A 21,273-nucleotide genomic window follows, 5' to 3' on the forward strand; every position below is an offset into this window, starting at 1 on the left:
TCAGTCATTTGAGCTCTACTCCAGACTCCCCTCACCACTCATAATTGATATGTCAATGCCTAAGAGGACCTGCCATAAGATAACTTGAGCTGAGTGTTTAGAAGCTGCAGTGGGGAGCCCTTCTGCTGCATACTCATTGCCTGGCAAAGAATCACCGCCCTACTTTGTTGAAATTGTACAATATTTTACTTACTGACAGTGGAAGAAGCAATATACTCTCTCCCCTTTAGAATGAACATATTGGATCTAATTTTAACCTCAGTTGCATAAGTGGAAGGCAGAAATTCTTCTCTGCAGATAAAAGAATTTCACCAGCTTAAAAACTGGTCTAATGCAGAAGTGCAACCATAACACCTTTTAGTAAAATCAGGAAAAATTGGAACAATGCTATGAGGTGGCCCAGAGCATGACCCTTTTATTCTGCTTCACACGTGTACAATGAGAAGCAGGAGTGATTAACTGACGGAGAAGGGGGCAAATATGCACTTCTCAAAATAAACCAGTGAATGAAAAGAGTCATTCATTTATAAAATGTGATAGGCCACATGCATCTCAAGTTTAACTGAGTGACCTGCACTGGGGCTGGTTTTGACCTAATGAGCGTGACATCTCCTGTCTCTTCGTAGTTACTATGATGCTGCCACATACAGCCACCGAATAAATGTAGTATTTTAAGTTGTCCAACGTCACAACAATTCCATTCAGCCTGTTCCATAAAATAATTTATAAAAGTGAATAAAAGCTAGGGACAAATAGATTATTTTACAGAAGTAAAAATAACTGATTAGTGGTCCTCAAGACTCCTGGTATGAAGCCATGGGTTATTTTAACAAACTGAGGGATGCTAGAGTGGGAGGGGATACTTAAATTTCAAATTGGCAGTATGTATTTTGACTGGTTAATATTAGTTGGAATTCTGTTGCTGGCCCTTCCAGGATTTTATTTAACTGGGAGTCACTTCAGTGTGGATTGAAAGGAGAAACAAGTTTTTTCTCCCTTGTGGCTGCTGCCCCATGGTGCAACATGACCCATTCTTAAGAAAGGGGCCTGATCAGACAAAGTCAAAGAGGGAAACTGAGAACAGACTTGATTCCTATTGCCACCCCCACTTTGTATGCATGCTTTTCTTTCCTGCCTTATTCTCTCCCCCCCCCCCCCCCCCCCCCCCGGTGTAACCTGTTTAAAATCTGGCTTACCCTGCATTGTCAAAACATATTTTACAATACAGCTATGACCTTGTGCCCAGAGTAGCAGCTAAAAGCATAACTGTAAACAGCAGTCCAGATTTCCTAAATCATGGTGATTGAAAAGAGTGTGTACTGGGCCTGCATTTCTCCAGCATCAAGGCAAGCAAGAGTCAGCAGAGATAAAAGCCACTTTTTCTATCTTTGTCACCTCTTCCTTTCTGTGTGTGCTTGCCTTGTTTTGTCTAAAAAGGAAGCAGGAACAGACTCTGTCAACACCACAAACAGCAGTTCCAGACTGCCTCAGAGAATATCTTCTTTTTTCCCCAAAAAGGATAGCTAACACAATCTTTAAATACCTTTGAAAAAAAACTGTCAAACACAGCTTTCTTCCTACTTTATAGCCGAATGGGGAAAAGAATATAAGATACTGGTCAAATAAAAAAAGTCTTATTTAAATATTTTGTATTTTTTCTGCAGTTTGGGGTGAAAAAGACTCTTAATGTTGATTGTAACATTAAATATCATTACAAATTACTGAACACAAAACCACAAATCACTCTTTACTGTTTAGATGTAACAGTGAATGAGGGTTTCATTAGCATTTTCTCCTCACCATCCTCTTTTCAAACAATGGCTAGTTGAACATTTAGAAAATCCTATATATGTTGACAATTAAGCATTTAGGATGTTAGTTCCTGTCCATGAAGTTGTTATAGTCACCTAATCCTCTTAACTTCCCAAATTCTGGACTTCCTTAAAGCAGGTATCCATAGCAAACTAGGGTAGGAGCTTTAGGGCCAGACCTCTGGACACATGTACAAAAAGAGTAGTACGTGCAAAATCCTAGCTCTACCTAGTGAAGCAAAACCACAATGTGATATAATTTCAGTTGCTCTCCAGTACATACAGTGCCTTCACACACAAGCCATAGACTTTCATTAAAAAGCTAGGTAAAGCATCCACAAAACATCTTAGCTCAAAAGCACCAGGGCTGAGTAAATCTGTTGCGCTACAGGTCACCTGACAGTACACTTCAGCGAGACACTTGTGTGGGATTCCATCTTTGCTTTCTCACAAGTATTTTTGTTGCTCATTATTTCAGTTGATCACAGGAATCCAAGGGCTGCTTGGTGTCTCTGCCACAATTTGCTTTCATAATCCCATTGTCATGGAAGCAGGGCTGCTGGCAAGGACCGATATGCACCAAGATGTACTAGCTTGTTTGAGGGAAAATGCATCTGATCTGAAAGCTGGCTGTTGCTCTTGGAAGGGCACTGCACTCCTGCGGGTCTGTCTCTCTATCACTGTCACATCGGCAAATGGGTTACAAATTTGTGAGACACACAAGACAGTCTAATTACAGAGCACTGAATGCAGCAGCAGCAAGACAAGAGTTAACATAATCATGAGCTGGCAAAGCGATGACACCTGCTTCCCTCTCAGATCATTACAAGAGGTAAAGACAGGTCAGATGCAGTTCATGCTGGAGGTGGGGGAAAACTGACAGTCCTCCTATGAAAATTAAGCTAATAGTTCAGCGGGTGAGAACAGAAGGAAAGGAGAGTACACCCCCCGCACCTGCCCCTCCATTTGAATTGACATTTAAGTAAGCCCTTATGGTAAGCATCTGGCAAATAACTTCCACTATTTAAACAGCTATGAAACCTGAAAAGAGCACCTCTTAAAGGAACAGATTATGCAACAAGTCTCTGTTTCCCAAGTGCTTCTAGAACTAAATAATGAAGCAGAAAGAGGACAGAGCCTGTCCGTTTTACAAGAAATCTCATGGCTGATAATTAATCCCAATTATTTATATATCTCCATTTATATTTCAGTTTGGCCCAAACCCTTCTTTTTCCCTGATACCAGCAGTCCCTGCTTAAGCCACTTCAAAGAGGTAGAAGCTTATTGTACTCACCAGTTGGCTGCTGTACCAATATAAAGATGACCCTTTTAGCACAAACCAGAACTTTTTCCATTTGTTGCCAATAAAAGCTCCTTTCTCCTTTTTCTTGTAGAGCCACCCCTGGCAATCCGGTAGTCCCAGTTCTTTACATGATATCCTCCGTCGACTCATTATACAAATCCCTGTGTACATAAAATAAATATTTCTGCTTATTTAAACGTGCATTGCTAAATAAATTAAAATGCTGATTAAAGGTATCAGTCTGCATTTGCCATATTATTAAGTCGTCCAAGTGTCTCTTTAAATGCACGCAAGTCATTCAGTTTTGTCTCATGCAGTAAATACATTCATTTAGAAAACATTATCACGCACAGCTATAAAAAATAACGATATTCTCAGAAAGCAATTACTGACTACACTTAGCATAACTGTACACAAAGATAACACTAATGAATGTAAAATAAAATGCACTAGGTAAACATGCATAGCACCCTTCACACAACTGCATTAGGAAACAATAGATCTATTTAAGTCACAGCTAGTGAGGAGTAGCATCCAACTAATGAAAAGCAGTGTCTGTGTATGTGCATGCCTCTCCCTCTCTCTCTCTCCAAAATCCCCAGCTCTGTCTCTATTGACATACCACAAGAGCTTAGCCCAAATGAAAAGCATGTCGTCATTTTTTTCAGAATCAGTGCAAAAATAAGCAGAGTTACAAAGCGGTGGCATAAAACCCACCGACTAAACAGTGGCACAGAAACCTCAACCTCCCATGAACAAGACACACTGATATAAAAACAAATGAAGAACAAGAAAAGATCTCATTACCTTGACTTTTCTTTCTTGTCTTTTGACGCAAGGGAACCTGCAAGAAATGCAGGAAGGAAAGAAAGAGGAAATTTCAGATTACAACATTTGTAAAGAAGGGGGGGAGGACACTGAAGGTGGTGTTGCTGTGTGTGTGTGCATACGTAGGACGGAATCTAAAACTCACAACTAACGGGAAGGTACTAGCTGAAGCATAAAATATGTTAATTAAACTTGCTGAACATGTACTTGAGCAAGAAGAAATGTAACACTTTTGTATACTATCTACTAGGGCTTCCTGTTTGGCACCCACAAGCAGCTTGTCCTTTGGTATGTGTTTTTGCTTGAATTTAATACTGGTCTATGAAGTAAAGAAGTTACACCTGCAACGTTTAAGTCTTATTAACACTTTAATCGTCATAATTACCAATATTGGCGGGGGGGGGGGGTCTTAGATATTTTATTGTTTTTTGAGCAGAGTGCTTTACAGGCACAACTGCAGATAAGTGATGAAAAAGTTATTGTACTTCATCCCTTTTTATTTCTTGTACTCATGAAGGGGAAAATATACAGTCTATAAAAGGTTGATAAACTGTATTGCAAGGAGGAAGCTTCTGCGTCACAAAATAGCAAAAAAATAAAAATTATTTGGCAGATCTTCATAAATGGAATGGCTAAATTTGCTTAAAGCTTATGTCTCCCCATGTGTAATTAGTCATACCAAAAACAGTATATTTTAATTTAATGCATTAATTTGTATAATGTACATATCCATATATTAATCTTGGATTAAAAGTTTTATATGGAAAATTAATTTTACTTACCATAAAATAGAGAAAATGAGAGTAAGATTAAAAAATGGGGATGAGAACACAGGCTATTACGAATCAGAAGTCCTGAGTCCTGGTCTGCTGTGTCTCCTTGCCTCAGTTTTTCTATCTATCCTTTTAAAAATACTCAGTTCTTTAGATTAAAAAGTTTTGTCTTGGCACACAGAAGCAATGGAAGCAATGAGAGATAGTAAACACATGGAAGCCATGAGACATAATTAGCAGAGGTGATATCCACCTGATAAAGTGTAAAGCTATGTTATGAATGAACATATTGTATTCTGTCTGAAGAAAAGTAGAAGGCAGTGTAGATTTTTACTTTATAGACTAACCAAAGTAGCTAGGGTAGACAGAATGACAGATAGATAGATTCGATCAATCAAGCTTTCATGAGCTGAAGTTCATTGGGCTTTGCAACGGACCCAGATGTGGAACAAGAAATCATACACAGACTGGATTATGTTAAATATGTTTTAAAAAAGGATTATCGGTTCTGATCCCACTACCTGGATTAGTTTTTGTGACCCCTTTGCTCCTAATTTATTGCTTGGCCCTTGTTACAGATTGCGCTTTGAGCTGCTTAAATGTTAATCACCGTTAGTGCTAGCTCAAGTTTGGAGGAGTCACACCTTAAAGCTAAAATCCTTCTCTGACTGTCCCCCGCTTGCACAGCTATGAGTTGCCGCTACAGGGCTAGTGAGCCAGGACAGGCTTCTATCTCTGCTCTAGGTAGGGTGCGAGAGATGCGGTGGAGTGGTGGGGGTGGGAACATGAAGCTGACACGCAGAGTATTAATGGGATAGGTGTCAGTAATAAAATGGCAGGTGGAAATGAAATGAGGGTGGGGGAAGGGTGGTAAAATGAATCAAGTCAACCACTGAAGGATAAAGTAAAAAGAAGTAAAACCAAAAAAAATTAAAAAGAAAAAGAAATAAAGAGAAAATAAATTAAAAGAAATAAATTGGCATTTGGGATTGAAGTGTGGAGTTTGCTGGTTGTCTTCCTGAAGTGGCTAGGAGGTAGGAGCAGTAATAAAAGACACTTTTTGGGGAGCTACTACCCCTGCCCAGGGAATGAAGCCCCAGCTCATGGGAACCCAATCCAGCCCCCTACTTCATTCTCCCTGCCCCACCTGCTCTTGACCCCACTCCTGGACCTGTCCATGCTCTGTGACCTGGCTCGCTGGCATGTGCTCTACAGACTGTTTGCACAGGCTTGCACCCAATGGGGTAGGAACATCATGTCTCTGGGGGCAAGAGGAGGAGTTGACTTCAGGGAGTTGAACCTTTGCAGTTGAGTTCAGGGAGCTGAACCTTTGTCCACTTAGAACAACCCTTAGGAGGGTTGGGGATATGATACTGCATCCTGGGATGCTGGAGGACTGCAACTTGAGCAGCTTATCTGTGAAGAGTGGCCATACATTAATGAAACACAAGCTGGGTAACACGGATCAAAGATAAAGCTGTCCTGGAGTGACATAACTTTAAGCTGCCTAAAGTGTGCTTAAAACTAGTTTCAGGTGTTAATTCATAGACAATCCAGGTATTAAGAGTTCCAGAAGCTACCTAAAATTAATATGTAACAAGGTCCCTTTTTCATTTGTCTTTCCCAGTGCTGCCTCCCTTCTCCCACCCTCCTTTCTAATGTCTAATTTCTCTCTCATAATTCGTCTTTCTGTAGGTCCTTTCACAGCACCTGATGAAGTGAGCTTCAACTCCCAAAAGCTTGTGCTATATATAATCTACTTTGTTAGTCTATAAAGTGCAATCCTATCCTGCTTTCTGCGATGCAGAGGTGATGTCCACCTGATAAAGGGCAAAACTGTTATGAATGAATTTACTGTATTCTGGCTACCTTAATCTGCCAAAATATTAGACTTTTAAGTAACATAAGGCATTAGGAAAAGAAAAACTACTTTATGACATTTTTTAAGGAGTTTTTCTCTTCCTGTACTGTGGTGGAATTCAGGGTAATTAAGATACCTAACTACATAGGTCAAAAAATAGTCTTAATATTTTTTTTTAAAACATTCTCTCTGTAACATAGGTAACACATGCAGAATGCCTGATTGTATATCACCAGAGCTTTTACTGGTGTCTGTTTGGGATGGCCAACATAATTTATTCATGGGCAGCTTTGCCAAGAATGAAGAAAACCAGCTGCCTACTATCCATAGTATATTCCACAGGAGGGTTGGGTTTGTTTTTTTAATTTTCTATGATCTGGCAGCCACTCATTCAGGACTCTTTCCATGAAAATAGAAATAGAAAAATATTAATCAAATAGATTAGTTATATGGGAGTCTCTTTTGTTCCACCATTTCCATATACACCATCACTATTGTTCTTACTTCAGTGAAAACTGTGCCCGATTCATGCCATAGAAAAAAAGTAAAATCTGACAGAATCATTACACCCAATACTTTCTGTTCAGTTGCTTAAATGAAATGAAAAAAGAAGTAAATGAAGTAATATGCTGCAGGCAGAAGGTAGGCAGTGGGGATCATGCTCCGGGTTTTGTCACCAAGATGCATTTCCATTACGACATTACTGCCTAGTCTAATGAAATTTTGCAATGGTAAGATTGCCACATGAGGCAGGATGTGGCTGTGTATAACTATTTGAGAAAGAAATAGGTCTCCAGCTAATGCATACCATTCTTTGCTGTGATACACCAAAATAGCATAGATTATGGACTGTTCTCATCATAAAATGAGACATAATCTCCACTATGAATCATTTACTATTGATCCCAAAAAAATCAATGGAGCATATGTTGTAGATCCAGCAGTGATATCTGGATATAGATTACAGTCCCCATCATTTAATACAACTTTCTGGTTCTAATTTTCTATGATTCCAAAAAGTTCTCATAAAACATCTTGTATATTGCTCTTAGGTGAAAAACATGAAACCTGTTATTAATACCTTCTATTTTCACAAGCCAGCTCTAAGGCAGAAATACAGTAGATCTTTATTTTTACTTTGTTTTTGTATGATTTGGAACAAAGGGAAAAAAATGCCTGTGCTTAAGGGATGCTCCATTTATTGCTAACAAAAGATCAGGAGTTCATTCTAGGGCTACAGGGATGAAATTTGCTATGAAATCCACCCATACTCCCAAAATAGTGCTACAGAATTCCAGCTATCTTTGAAAAAGCTTACCAAAGCTTTAAAACACCCTTTTTTATTCTTATAGGCTGAGAAGTATTATGGGGGTGAGGGGAAAACCCACACTGCACTCACTGAAGTATTCACTTTCATGTTTGATTTAATTTTAAAACTTCACTTTTTAATTTTCCACAGAGTTTGTAGTCTGCCTTATAAACATGTTACATACTCCTGGGACCTTCCAAATTTTGATCTACCTGGCTACAAAGCACACAGAACTTTGAAGGTGCAGACAGAAATGCAGCTCCTGGTCATAACTCATGGTGTTTTGCAGGAAGTGCCATGAGTTACAACAGTCCCCCAGACCCAACAGATGTTCACTGTTGGGTCCCAGGAGGTAGGGAATTGAGCTGCTGTGTAGAGTGGCTGTGAGCCTAAAGCCAATCTCCCCTAGTAATGCACCCCTCCCCGCCTCCCAGCCCTGGTGCTGTTTTCAGAATGGGAGGGAGGAAAGGGAGCAGAGGGAGCTTGATCTGGGCATTATCCATCTGGTGAAGGAGGGTGGGGCAACCCCCAGAGATTGTGGAGGGGGGCTCCAATCCACCTGCTGCACCCTCCAACACTTGCCAAAGACACCGCAGACCGAACTCTCTCTGCTTCCTCTCCTCCCTCCCATTCTGAAGACAGTGCTAGGAGCAGGGCTGCATTGTGTCAGTCCAGCCCTGCTCACAACTTGTACAGACACAAGTTACTGAAGGATTCAGACTGTCATGGGATCAGGCCCTTTTAAAGCACTCTGCAGTCATGCATTTATGTTTGGTCACAACTGTAGAGTGCTTTTAGGGGCAAAAATTGTCATGTCTGTCTGAACCTTGAGTAATACCATCACTCTCCAAAAATCAAAGGAAAGTTTTGCTCTGAAAAAATATCCAGGGCATACCCCTTTCAAACAAGAAATCTTTCATTCCAGGACACTCAGGAAAAAAGCACCAAGAATCATCACTAAAAGGGGGCATGGGGTGGCACAGGCACTAGGGCTCATGACTGACAGCTCAGAGGTTGTAAGTCTGAGGCCATGGCAGATGCACTCATGGTGCAGCCCTGTCAGATTCAAACAAATCTGTGAGGAAGTAAGGAAGGATCAATAGAAGAGGCAGTTTCAAGTTACAGATCTGTAAATTTAATTTCTATAGAAGTAGCATATCTTTTATAAGGAACCATCTTTTAGGACAATCAGAAAATGCTGCAAATTATTAGAAAATCCATAACCACAACTAGTAAAATTAATGTTACTGACAAGGAGCATAGTGGTGACTTCAAAAGTGAATAGGTAAGGTCTATAGCATACTCTTATATGGCAATTCATGTTGTTCCAGTATCAACTGTTGTGATTTGATCAGGAGTCTGCCAATATGTGGGTATTCCTAAAGGTCTGGCTCCTAGAATGCTACTATATGTGAGAATTTCTCTTTTTGTTGGGAGGTGGGAGAGGGAGGGGTCAGGGGGAAGAGGTATGAGGAGATAGCACTAGTCCTCCTTGTTGCTTGACAGCACCAACTCAGAAGGTCCCAAAACTCCAAAGTCAACAAAACAAATCCAATATGTGCAGCTTGCTGTTGTTCTTGGGCTTGTTTTTCCATGTCATATTTTTAAGCCACTTATGATTTTGGAGGATTGACTCATGTTTTTACCCTGAATTATCAATACTGATTTTTTTTTGGTTGTGGTTTGTGGTTTACTACTGAGTTTCAAATGCTCAGCATTGGCAATAGTAGACCTGTGCCCCAGTGGAAGACATCCACACCTAAATGTAGCTTACTGTCTAGCTTACTGTCCAAAGCAAACTGCAACTTCCCTCTGATGAGACTACAAAGTTCAGTCTAGCATTCACATTCTCTCTATTTGCCCTAAGCAATAGGCAAGAACTTACTAGGGAGGTGATACTTTGAAAGGAGTGTCTGTGTCAACTAATGAATCCCATTTTTGTTTTGTAAAATTTGCGTTGTATTTTCTACCTCTCCTCCAAGCATAAGTTTTGGTATGGGCTGTGAGTATTCATTTTGTAACAAGAAATTAACATCTGAGGACAGACTACATCTAGAAAGCACTGAGACAGCAATCAAGGGCCACGCCATCAGAACTGAATGGCTCTACAACAATCAAACAAAGGGTTTACAGCCAGCAGAAACAGGCTGTTTTGTTCAAGTAGATAAGTAAGGCTGGACCCTAGAAATTGTACAGGAGAAATGCAGGAGCAAATAAAAAGTTGTCAGAGGGCATGTCTATGTGAAATGTTTACTGTGGAGTAGACTAATTAGCCCCACAGTAAACATCTTGCATGTATATATGCAGTACTATTAGGCTGGAGTAAACTAATAAACTCCACAGTAGCTTAGTACTTGTAAATACAAGTACTATCCTGCTGTGGAGTTTGTTACTCTGCAGCACCATACATGTAGATGCTGGTGCAGCTGGCAGGGGCACAAGGGTGCTTCAGTGTGGGGGCTGTCTGCCACCTAGCCCTGCACTGGAGCACCCTTATGCCCTGTACCACATTGAGTCAGGTCAGAGGAGCCCTGGGTTGGCAAGCTGACCACCCCCCAGACTGTCTGCCAACCAGGGCTGCTCCAAACCAGACCACTCCTGGGCGCATGGTGTGCTCAGGAGCAATGAACTCTGGTGCAATAAACACCAGAGTTTATTGTTTTGAATGAATTGCATGTGTAGACATGCCCTGAGCCTGGATTTTAATAATGTTTTCTAAAAGCAAAGCAGGGCAGTTCACCACCAGAAGTGGACAGGTAGGCCAAGGTGATGAAATCAAACCTAGGAGACAGGTGGTGGTGAGGGCACTGAGTGTAAATGAGTCCATGAGTTTGTTGTTTTCTATAAATCTGTGAATCTCTTGCACTTCCTTAGAATAGCATGGGTGCATGGTTAAGAAATGCCTTTGCCAAGTCATTGTTACTTGCTTTGTTCCCTTGTTTACCCTTGAAGTGTTCAACTAGTGCCCCAAGGTACAACTTCTAGGTGGGCTCTAGACCAATCACAAAGCAACTGGGGGCTCAAAAAGTTTTGAGGCATTGATTCCAGGGATAGACAGCTGGATAACTACCCCAAGATGGTGTCAGAGTCTACTTGGAAAACCCAGTGCTAGAAAAAATAATCAATCATTTCCCAGATGCACAGGACACAAAAGAACTGGATTCAGAATAGGATTCATAGTTGGATCCCATCACAACAGACCTTTGTTTTTTTCAGAAAGCATGGCTAGATCAGCTTGCAACAATCTCATTAGTTGGGCCAAACAATAGGCATTTTTAAAACCAACATTTTCCTTAGTCTTTTGAATTCCACAAGTACATTAGAAGGAGTGACACTGCCCTATCCCATGATTGTCATTCCCAACATATGAAATATACTTACAAGAGCTCTGCTGTCATCTGCCATATGCAATTCCAAAACTTAGCAGGAGAGCTGTAACAAACAAGAGAGTTAGGTTTACATTCTGGCTTACACTTTCGCAGCATCTAACTCTATAATGGGAGAAAAATAGTTTTTCAAAGAGTTTAAATTGTCCAAGTTTAGAAGAATACGGGTCTAGTAGTATATGAATTGCATGATATTAATGCAATACAAAGCCTTTTGAAAAGAGGTAGAAATGATCCAAAGATTTTCCAGTCCATGGACGTTTTCCCCAAAAAATGGAAAAAAAAATCTTCAACATTTTCATGAGAAATTTCAAGATTTCTGCTCCAGAAAGAAGTGGTAGTGCCTCCTGGGCATTTTAGTCTGCTACTCTGACTCCCCTCTTCTGTATGGGTCAGAATTCCCTGCCAGAGTCCATTTTCTATAATGCACTAGTCTCCCCTTATAGAAAAACGAAGCTGTAAAACATTGAGTTCCTTACAGGAGGTGTAGTCTAGCAGCAGACTGCAAGAGATCTCAGTCTGAGGCCATCAACATAGTAATCAACCAACTATCAACTCAGTATGGGTTTAGAAAGGTCATAGTCCTTTAGTACCTAAACTGTCTCTGGCAAGGAAAATCAAGGCAATTCAAGGAAAATCACAGGAAGTACTTTTATCAGTATGGGCATGTCTACATGTGCTTTTTACAAGCACCTAAACTTTGGGCACATTTGCCTAATGCACATTAAGGCAATTTATATAGCTACCAGATCACTGTGTTTGAGTATCAAAGAATCACTCCAGGAAATGGAGATTTTAGAGAAGACAGAAGTCTACTCAAGTGAATAGCACATTAGAAATAATTTGTGGAAATGTAGTCTCACTTTAGGGAAATCTATAACTAGCACTTTCTTCTTTGTTACTGTCTGAAACTGAGTATTTCACATCTCTATCATTATTGATATGCAGTATTTGTTTTATTTTGAAAATAAAAACTTAAAACATTTTAAAAAATTATACAGCTTGGCTACCAACAGTTCTAAATCAATAATAGAATGGAAAAAGATGCACATGCTCTAAATTCCAACAGTTTCTAAACAAAAATAAAATGATGATCTTTCTAGAAGTAGCTACTAGTAAAATAATATCAAAGTGAGGAGAGATGCTACAGAAAAGAATTTCAAGACTGTTTAGAAATCATATCCAGTAGTAAAAAAAAAGAGGAAACGCCATTAGTTATGTAAGCAAATTAAAGTAGGAACATCAAACAGTGATCCAGAAAACAAGGGTAAAAGAGGAAATAACAGCAATCACTGTGACATCAGGCTTTCCCTGAAAATTTATATCTTTTTTTTTTTTTTTTTTAAAGAAGTGGTGGTTTATAAGAACTACAGAGGGTGCATCTACACAAGACATTTACTGCTCAGTAATTAGTTGCACAGTAAGCATTGTGCATCTAAACATATGCTCCTATTATGCTGGACTAAAATAATTTACTCCATAGCAGGATAGTACTTGGAAATACAAGTACTATCCTGCCAAGAAGTAAAAAACTCTGCACCAGCACTCATGCAGATGCTGCCCTGGCTGGCTGGGGCACAAGGGTGCTTCAGTACAGGGGCTGCCTGCCAGCTAGCCCCATGCTGAAACACTTTTGTGCCCTAACCAGCCCCTAAGCAGCATGTTCAGTCAGAGGGAGCAGCCCCAGACTGGCAGGCTGACCCCCCAGGGTCCCCTGCCAGCTGGGGCTGCTCTGACTCGGCTCAATGTGCAGCAGTCCTCTGTGCAATATGTGCGGGCCAGGAGCGATCCGGGCCCTTTCTCGCGCCGCGCGGGCTGTGGCCAACAGCCCGGGCACGCTGGGTTGGAGAAAGCAGGCGACACGCTAGAATTAGGCACGGACGCTTAATGGTTGATTCAAGATTGTTTACTTACACCGAAGATGGTCACGGTGTAGGCTGGACAGTTTCCCAGGCACAGCTCCGCTTAAATCCTCATTTGAGGACTCGGACAATATTCGGATCACTCCCACGGAGTTGTCAAGGCTCCGTGGATCCTTTTTGCATGCAGGGAAGAGGGATACGTTGAGGATTGCGCTCGGTGACGGGGAGAGGCTAGAGGCTGATCAGACCCCTGTTGCCTTCTTGATATTCATGCTGGGTCCAATAGGCTCCGCAGCGCTTAGAGATCTTCACAAGATGTGAAGTTCTCTTCCTCCTGATAGTCGTGGAGTCCTCCAACTTGGGCGGAAACCACTCAAGCCTCTTATACGGCTAGCAAGCCAATCACTAGCCGCCGCATGTGAATAATTTAATGCAAGCCAATAATGGGGCTCGAATTAGAATACAAATGGCGGGAACTCCTTGCAACGTGCATTTCTTATCTGCAAAGAAGAAATGCACACTGCAAAGAAAGCTTCAAACAGTGGGAAAATAATTCAGTGGTGCCAAAGCACACACAAAACAAAAATCACACCCTTGGGTTGTGACACAATAAACTCCAGAATAGTAAACTTCAGAGTTTATTCATGCATATTAATTGTACTCTGTAGACACACCCAGCTTTAAAATTGTCAGTAAAACAGAGGCAGGAATTTAGCTTATTGTCAGTGAAAAAGTTTTTTGCCTAACTCAGACCATTTGTACTTGTGTCTGCAGTGGACTTCAACATAATCTTTGCAATGATTTTGGTCCAGGATAAAATGTTCTAAAACTGGCTAACTAACTTAGAGTCCCATTTGCAAAAGCAACTTGATGCTCCAGTACCACTACATTTTGCCTTAAATTAGTAAAGAATGCACCATTCCCTGCAGTACAGATCAAGCAACAGAGCGCAAACTAAATCCCATTTCATTTTACACACCCAAATGGCATGCACACAGCTTTGTAACTTCAGTGTTTGACATTTACATAAAAATTTAATATGAAACATTCTCATTAGGGCTGCAGTCTGACCAGGCACCTGCATGGTGAAATAGGATCACTCAGCTATACATGCAAGTCCAAAAATTTAAGTTGCAAAAAAACCATAGCTAGTGCAAAGGAGCATGAGGAAGGCCATAAGACAGGCCTTATACCCAGGCATTTCTGTTTATATTTTCCAGGTGCAGCAACAAATGTGGCAGAGGAATGTCTTAACTAGGTGAATCTGGAACACGAATCTTTGTATATTCAGGTTGTTCTGAGCCTGGAAATGTTGGGTGGGAGAGGGTTCAAAACTATGCAAGTAGTTCTCAACTGTGGACAGGTTGACTGTGAACCCATTTCTCCCTAAAATATAGGATCTATACTATAGTCAGAGGTCTAACTGCAGAATGTGCAGCTACACCCAAGCAAATTGTAATCTAGTATGTCTGAGTACTATAGGAAGGCAAGGAGGGAAGGCATGCCTCCTGCAATTACAGGCAATATAATCTTTTCGGCTACTAAGTACACAGGGTCCTAGGAACATTTGTACAGCCCATGCTGTCATGGCTTAAAGTTAACTCCGGTATCTCTACACATATTGCATTTTTACCTCGAATCTAGAGTGCAGTCATACCTACAGAAGTCTCAGAGAAGGCATCATTACTAAGGTGAAAGGGTTTTGGCTTTGGGAAGGTGAGTGTATCTTAAAAATTTGGTAGCACTATCAAGATCATTGTACCTGCCTCCGCTCTACCAGCTTAAACTCCTGGCCCATTAAATAATACCGGAAATGGTCCACGGCCCATTGAATAGCCAAACATTCCCGCTCTATTGTGGCAGACCTCCTCTCTGCTGACAACAGCTTGCGGCTGGCATACACTATTGGCCTCTCGATCCCGTCCTCCTCCTGCGTGAAGACAGCCCCCACTGCCGTTTCAGATGCATCTGTCTGTAAAATGAAAGTTTTCTCAAAGTTAGGAGTGTACATTATTACGTCCTCGCAGAGGGCACGTTTTAACTTCCCGAAACATTGCTCCATCTGCTCCGTCCACTTTACCGCCCCGGTCCTCCTCCCCTTCAATGCCTCTGTCAAGGGGGCTGTCAGTTCCGAAAAGTGGGGCACGAACCTCCGGTAATAGTTGGTTAGCAGTAGAAATGACCGGAGCTGACGACAATTTGGGGGGGCTGGGAAACTCCGCACCGTCTCCACTTTGTCGGCCAGGGTTCTGATAGTGCCCCTGCCGACCAGGAATCCTAAATACTTAGTCTCCCTTTTTGCTAAGGCGCATTTCTGCGGGTTTGCTGTGAGACCGGCCTGCCTTAGCTCTGACAATACAGCCCGGAGGGCCTGCTTATGGTGCATCCAGGTTGGTGAGTATATAATAATATCGTCGATGTAGGCTGCCGCGTACCCAGCATGGGGGGTCAGCAGTCGATCCATTAATCATTGGAAAGTCGTGGCTGCCCCATGTAGCCCGAAGGGCATTCTTACGAATTCATAGAGACCCCAGGGCATGCCGAAGGCCATCTTTGGCTGATCTGCTGGGGCCACTGGGATTTGCCAGTATCCCTTGGCCAGATCCAGCGTCGATATATACTGGGATTCTCCGTCCAGCCGCCATGTTGCCTCGGCGGGGCCACCTTTTGTTCCGCTCTTTCTATTAACTCATCTACCTGGGGCATGGGGAACTAGTCGAAGACTGCCAGTGCGTTCAATCTTCTGTAATCAATGCACAGCCTCAGCGACCCATCCGGCTTTCGTACGGGGACCAGCGGGCTTCTCCACGGGCTTCGGGATGGTCTTACCACTCCCAGCCGTAACATGGAGTTCACCTCCTCATGCACGGCCTCTAGCAAGTGGTGGGGAATGGGCCTCCACTTCTCCCTTACTATAGCCCCTGGTGGTGTTTTAATGGTATGAGTCGTGCCCTGGACCCATCCCGGTTCTTTACAGAACACATCTTGGAACTCATGAATTAACTTCCATGTCTCCTTCAACTACTAGGGCCCCCAACTGGCTGGCCCAGTAATCCTGGGGAAGGCCAGTCATCAAGGCATGACACTCGAAGGCCTCAATATACACCTCAGGATCATCGTCCTTTGTCATTTTTGGCATTTTAAAGGATACCTGGCTCCGCCTAAGCCATTCCTGCTGGCGGTCAAACATCTGCTGCTGGGAGTCGACAATCTAAGTGAGGGCCTGCAGGTTCTGACCCAGGATGTCAACCGCTGTCATAGGCATGGGTTGGGCATTGGCATAGGCCGCCATGCCTGGGTCTTCCATATTCCCGGCCAATGCACCACTTTGTACCCGCCTCCGCTCTACCAGGTGTTCCCGCGCCGCCTTTGCCCATGCCCAAGGCTTCATGCGCCCTGGCTTCGTGAATGCACCCCAGAGGTTACCCCCACTGGTATCAGGGGGACCCCTGAACTCGCCTGCCACGACTTTGATGGTACCTTCAGTGGGGGGTCCACCCTTGGGGTATCCACCGGTGTCGGCGCGGTCCTCGGCGGGTAACCTCGGGGCTCCATCGTCCCCTACACCCCTGCCACTCGCCACCTTAGGCTCTTCCTCTTATGGCCTCAACGTCGCTCCTGGCTTGCCACCCTCTCGCCTCAATATGCTGGCCGTCAACAACAGTCTTCGGGCTGGGTGTACTGCCTATAGGGACGCCAGCCCGGTCCCTCCGGCCTGGTACCTACGTTCCTCCGGGGGTCCGCGAGGTCGCTGTACCTCCCACCAGCTCTCCTCTGTATGGGGCACCCAGTTACCTCACCGATGCCCTCTTTCTCGATGCAGCTAGCCTCTTCGCCACTCCTGCCGCTCACGCTGCAGCTGCCTTCGCTATCAGCTCTGCGGCTTGGGATCCAGCTAGCTCCTCCCCCGGCTCTCTTGCTGGTGCCACAGCTGGTTCCTTCCCCAGCTACGCTGACTAGAATCCTGCCAGCTCCTCCTCCGGTCCTGCTACCGGCGCTGCAGCCGGTTTCCCCACCGGCTAAGCTGATAGTCACAGTGCTGGCCTCTCCACCAGCACTGCTGCCAGCTGCTCCGCTCCGTCTCTCGGAGCCGGGTCTGGCTCCGCCTCCTTCCCTCCCGCACTCCACGGGTGGCGGCTGACTCCCCACTCGCTGAGGCTTCTCGCTCCAGCTTCCTCCATCCAGCCGCCATGTTGCCTCGGTGGGGCCACCTTTTGTTCCTCCCAGAAGGTGTCCCCCGCCCCCGCTGCTCTGCCGCAGCCAGATAAATGCCCGGCTGACAACCCGCGCCGGCGTTCTCAGAGTGTGGGCTTCCCTCGGCTCTTCCGGCCCTGCAGGAGGTAAGCGGGACCCTTTGCTGCCCTGGGGGCCTTCCAGCATCCCAGCTCCCCTGGGACAATCATGTACAGGAAGGAAGTCAATCAGTCAGAATAAAGGGGTGTTTGAATTGGTGGTCTGAGTGTAGAAGCAGTGGGAGATGATAGCCTTACAGAATCAGACTGGTGGTAGGAAGGACGACTAATGGCTGACAGAAAGACATTTATCCTACCTAGCCTTTTCCAAAGAAAGTATTCTAGTTTCCATTATGAAACATGAAAGCCTCCTTTTTTTCTTCCCACTTACCAATTAACCTTCTTTATTCTCCACCAAAATGCTTTCCTGAAATACTTTATTTCACACATTCCTACCACAGCCTCCTACTTTTTCCTTTGGGAAATGTAATCCATTTACACTGGGTGGGGTTATTTATTCCTACAGAGATGTCACTTAAAACTATCTGGGAAGAGTGGCATATACATTATTAGTAGTAGCAGGAATAATAATGATCATGAAGGAGGACAAAGAGGAGGAGAATTCATTAGGCACCCAAATGTGTAGATAGTAAAAGAAACATGCATTCTAAACTCAGAATACTAGTGTGACCAGACAGAGGTTGAATCTAACAAATATTATGAGCAGAAAAGTAGTTTAGCAAAAATCTTTCTTTTAACTCAGCCATTCTACTCCCCATATGTTTGCTAGTGACAAATACGCATTCTTGTAAAGATGACAAAAATATTTCAAGTGAAAACCACCTGCTGAAAAAATATATTTAAAAAAAAAGGAAAGAAAAGTCCCCAAGCTATTTCATCTTTTTTTCCTCAAACACTTAAAAAAACAAACAAACATCTCATCTAAACTTTGGATGAAAATTTTAGCAAGTATATTGATTTTTCACAAGATGGCTATATTGCTAGTTCTGATTCATCAATATCATTAAGGGATTTTTTTTCTACAAGTGAATGTTTTAATTTTAGAAGAGCATCAATATTGAACAAGCATTAATATTCCTGCAAATTCTAGGGGGAGGGAAGAACAGGTAAAATTATTTCAATCAGCAAAAAAATATTAATGGAGATGGACTTTTTTTTAGACTTTTAGGGGAAGAGTGGGGGGAGCATAGAAAATTCACCCAAAAAAGGACATTTAAATTATTTCAAACCTAGATGAAACTTCAGCCCAAATATTCTTGATCGTTTCCATCTGGATTTATATTTTTCATGTCAGGATTTATATTTTTCATGTCATGAAACTGAAAGAGAAAGAAGTATCCATTTCTTATCCAACAGCCCAGGAATACCAGCAGTCCCCAAGTTGTAAGTGAACCAGAGGAAAATTTAACCTAAGTCTATTGCCTCCCAAAGAGTGGCCTAACCACCAGGCTAACGTATTCAATGGTGGTGTGAAGCAAGAGGAAGAAGGGGGGAGTGGGGAGGGGATAGTGCTCTCAGTCCTTCCTAAATATCCTGCTCCAGTTGCCACAAACTAACAAATATTTACAGAGAAGAGAGTTGTTCCTCCCTTCCTAGGTGAGAGTCCTAACCAATAGAGCTAAAGTCAGTCTGTCTAATTCCACATTACACTTAGACTGTACTAAATCTGTCAATAGTTAAGCAGTGTTAAAGTTAGAAAATGCTGTGCAGTCACACGTTGAGGGTTACTACTGTTTCTTGCCTGGACAGCTCTGACTTGCCACTGGAGAACTAGTGAGTAGGGGTGTGGCTAAGAGCCAGAACATCTGAGGTCTATCCCTGCTCTGGATCAGAGGATGGAAGGCAAGTGTGGTCTGGGAACAGTGCATCCTGAGATGCTGGAGGACTGCACATTTCTTGTTTTACCTCCCTGGGGCAGACCAAAGTTGCCCAACATGAGCTAGTTAGTATGGCTCAGGGTTAAGCCTTGCCTAAAGTGATGTAACTGAGATGATCAGAGAGCACTTAGCATGAACACCGCATGCCCCTGGAGGCTGGGGGGGCACGGTGAGCTCCTGCAGGTGGTGGCAGCGCTGTCAGTGGTGGAAGAGTGGTGGTGGCGAGTGGCAAGCTCCCACAGGCAGCCACGGTGACGTTGGCAGTGGGGGGTTGGCAAGCACCAACCAGCGGTCAGCGACCACCTGCAAACACCACTGGCAGCAGCAGCAACAGCCAACAGAGATTGGGGACTGCCCAAAGATGCCGCTGGCAGTGTCAACAGTAAAGGAGGGTGACAAGCAGCAAATGCCCACAGGCACTGCTGGCAACGGCAGCGATGATTTTTGCAGGGGGTGCACTGCCAATCCCATCGGTGATGCATGCACCCCCTATGCATCGCCAGTGGCACTTAGCATGAGTTAACAATCTTTAATGTGTGGATGCTCATGTTTTAAGTACCTTTAGTATGGCATAAGTGTAGTGTGTAACTTTACCCAAAGAGACCCAGCCTAGTATAGAGCTATCCAACTTCTCAGTGGACAGAAGCCATAGGCACCCCAGCTGTAGGCCTCACACCCCCACACTGCACCATATCAGCACCTCCACACAAAACTGTACAGAGTCTGGGGGTCCCCCTGAGCTCCCTGGCCATGGTCTCCCTCAGACCCACCCCACCTTGAGGCAGGCAGCAGGAATCAGATACTGGAGGCAGGAGAGGCAACCTGGAGACACTGGTGGCGGCACCAGGAAAGTGATGAGGACAGCAGCATCTAGACAAGGAGCCCAGGGCCTGCAAATGAACCTCTCAGGGTCTGCATGCAGCTCATGGGCCCCCAGTTGGATGGGCCTGGTCTAGTGGTTAGGTAATCATTGTGAAGAGGGGAATCTCGGTTCAGTTCCTTGCCCTGAATCAGATATGAACTTGCATCTCCTGCCTCCCAGATGAGTATCTAAAGCACACAGTTTTGCTGTACTCTAAGGTATGTCTTCCTCAATCCATCTATTTGGAGCTATTCCAGGAGGCAGTGAGGCAGAGAGGGGCAAGAGAGCAAGAGTGAGAATAAGACTGATGCTCTGCCATTGTGGTTAAAATACTCCCCTGGGAGATAGGACACAGTGGTTCCTGCTTCAGTGACTGTTTATTTTAATGGCCCTTTTATTAGTCCTGTTCTTACAAGAACTGTAACAAAGTGACACATGAGTAGCATATGATGTACCAAATGTGGAAACACAGCAAGCAGCTTATCAGAAATATCTTGCCGTTATTTCCACTTGTCTATAGCCTCCATTCTGAAAAAAAGAGAAATCTCTGTCAAAGATCAAAGAAGCTGTAGAGAAAAAATAACAGGTACCAAAGAGTCTCAGCTCAAAGGGCAGCTCTAACCCACTAAATGCATTCCTTTTGCAGAACTTAGGCATGCAAGTGTGTATCTCACCATTTGTAAGTACAAGGGTGTTCTGATCTGCTATACTTTTGGCAAGACTCTGCCAAGCATGGTTTCCAGAGACGTAAATATGCCTAGCTTTGAGCAAAACATTTTAACTATATAACGTGATTCAAATATTGTATTACAAGACCTCCCAAAGTCTAATTGGATAAATTCTGGCTAAGATGAGCATATGGTGCAAAAACAGAACAGCCAAAAAAACTGTAGGGGACATTGGGGGGAGGGGTTGGGTTTTTTGTTTGTTTTTTTTAATGAGTGTACATTAAAAGCTGTAGGATAACCTGGAAATAAAAAGATAAAAATAAATAAATAAAAACCCTCTGAAGTAGAAGGCAAACTGCTGTATTTGCCTTTCTTACCTTCATTATCATTTTTAACCCCTCTATTTGCTTTCTGTTTGTTAGGTCACCTGCAAGGTTTTCATTGCCTATCAATAGCTGTATAAAAAATAAAATCAATGAA

At 43.3% G+C, this 21,273-nt stretch overlaps 1 protein-coding gene across 3 annotated transcripts in view; it reads right to left on the minus strand.

The window, feature by feature from the left end:
* IPCEF1 (interaction protein for cytohesin exchange factors 1) overlaps positions 1–21,273 on the minus strand; it is a 126,631-nt gene that overhangs the window by 58,672 nt on the left and 46,686 nt on the right. For 2 of the 3 annotated variants that reach the window (XM_059714218.1, XM_059714211.1), the window contains exons 2-4: positions 11,267–11,317; positions 3,922–3,958; positions 3,106–3,275 (exon numbers count right to left, since the gene is read on the minus strand). In XM_059714218.1, the coding sequence (XP_059570201.1) occupies positions 3,106–3,275; positions 3,922–3,958; positions 11,267–11,290 (231 nt within the window). In that variant the 5' untranslated portion in view covers positions 11,291–11,317. Of the gene's footprint in view, positions 1–3,105; positions 3,276–3,596; positions 3,682–3,921; positions 3,959–11,266; positions 11,318–21,273 lie in introns of those variants that run through there. The other variant, XM_019479797.2, reaches the window with a different exon arrangement.

Source organism: Alligator mississippiensis, chromosome 1 (genome assembly GCF_030867095.1).
Source record: "Alligator mississippiensis isolate rAllMis1 chromosome 1, rAllMis1, whole genome shotgun sequence".
NCBI classification, from domain to species: Eukaryota; Metazoa; Chordata; order Crocodylia; family Alligatoridae; genus Alligator; species Alligator mississippiensis.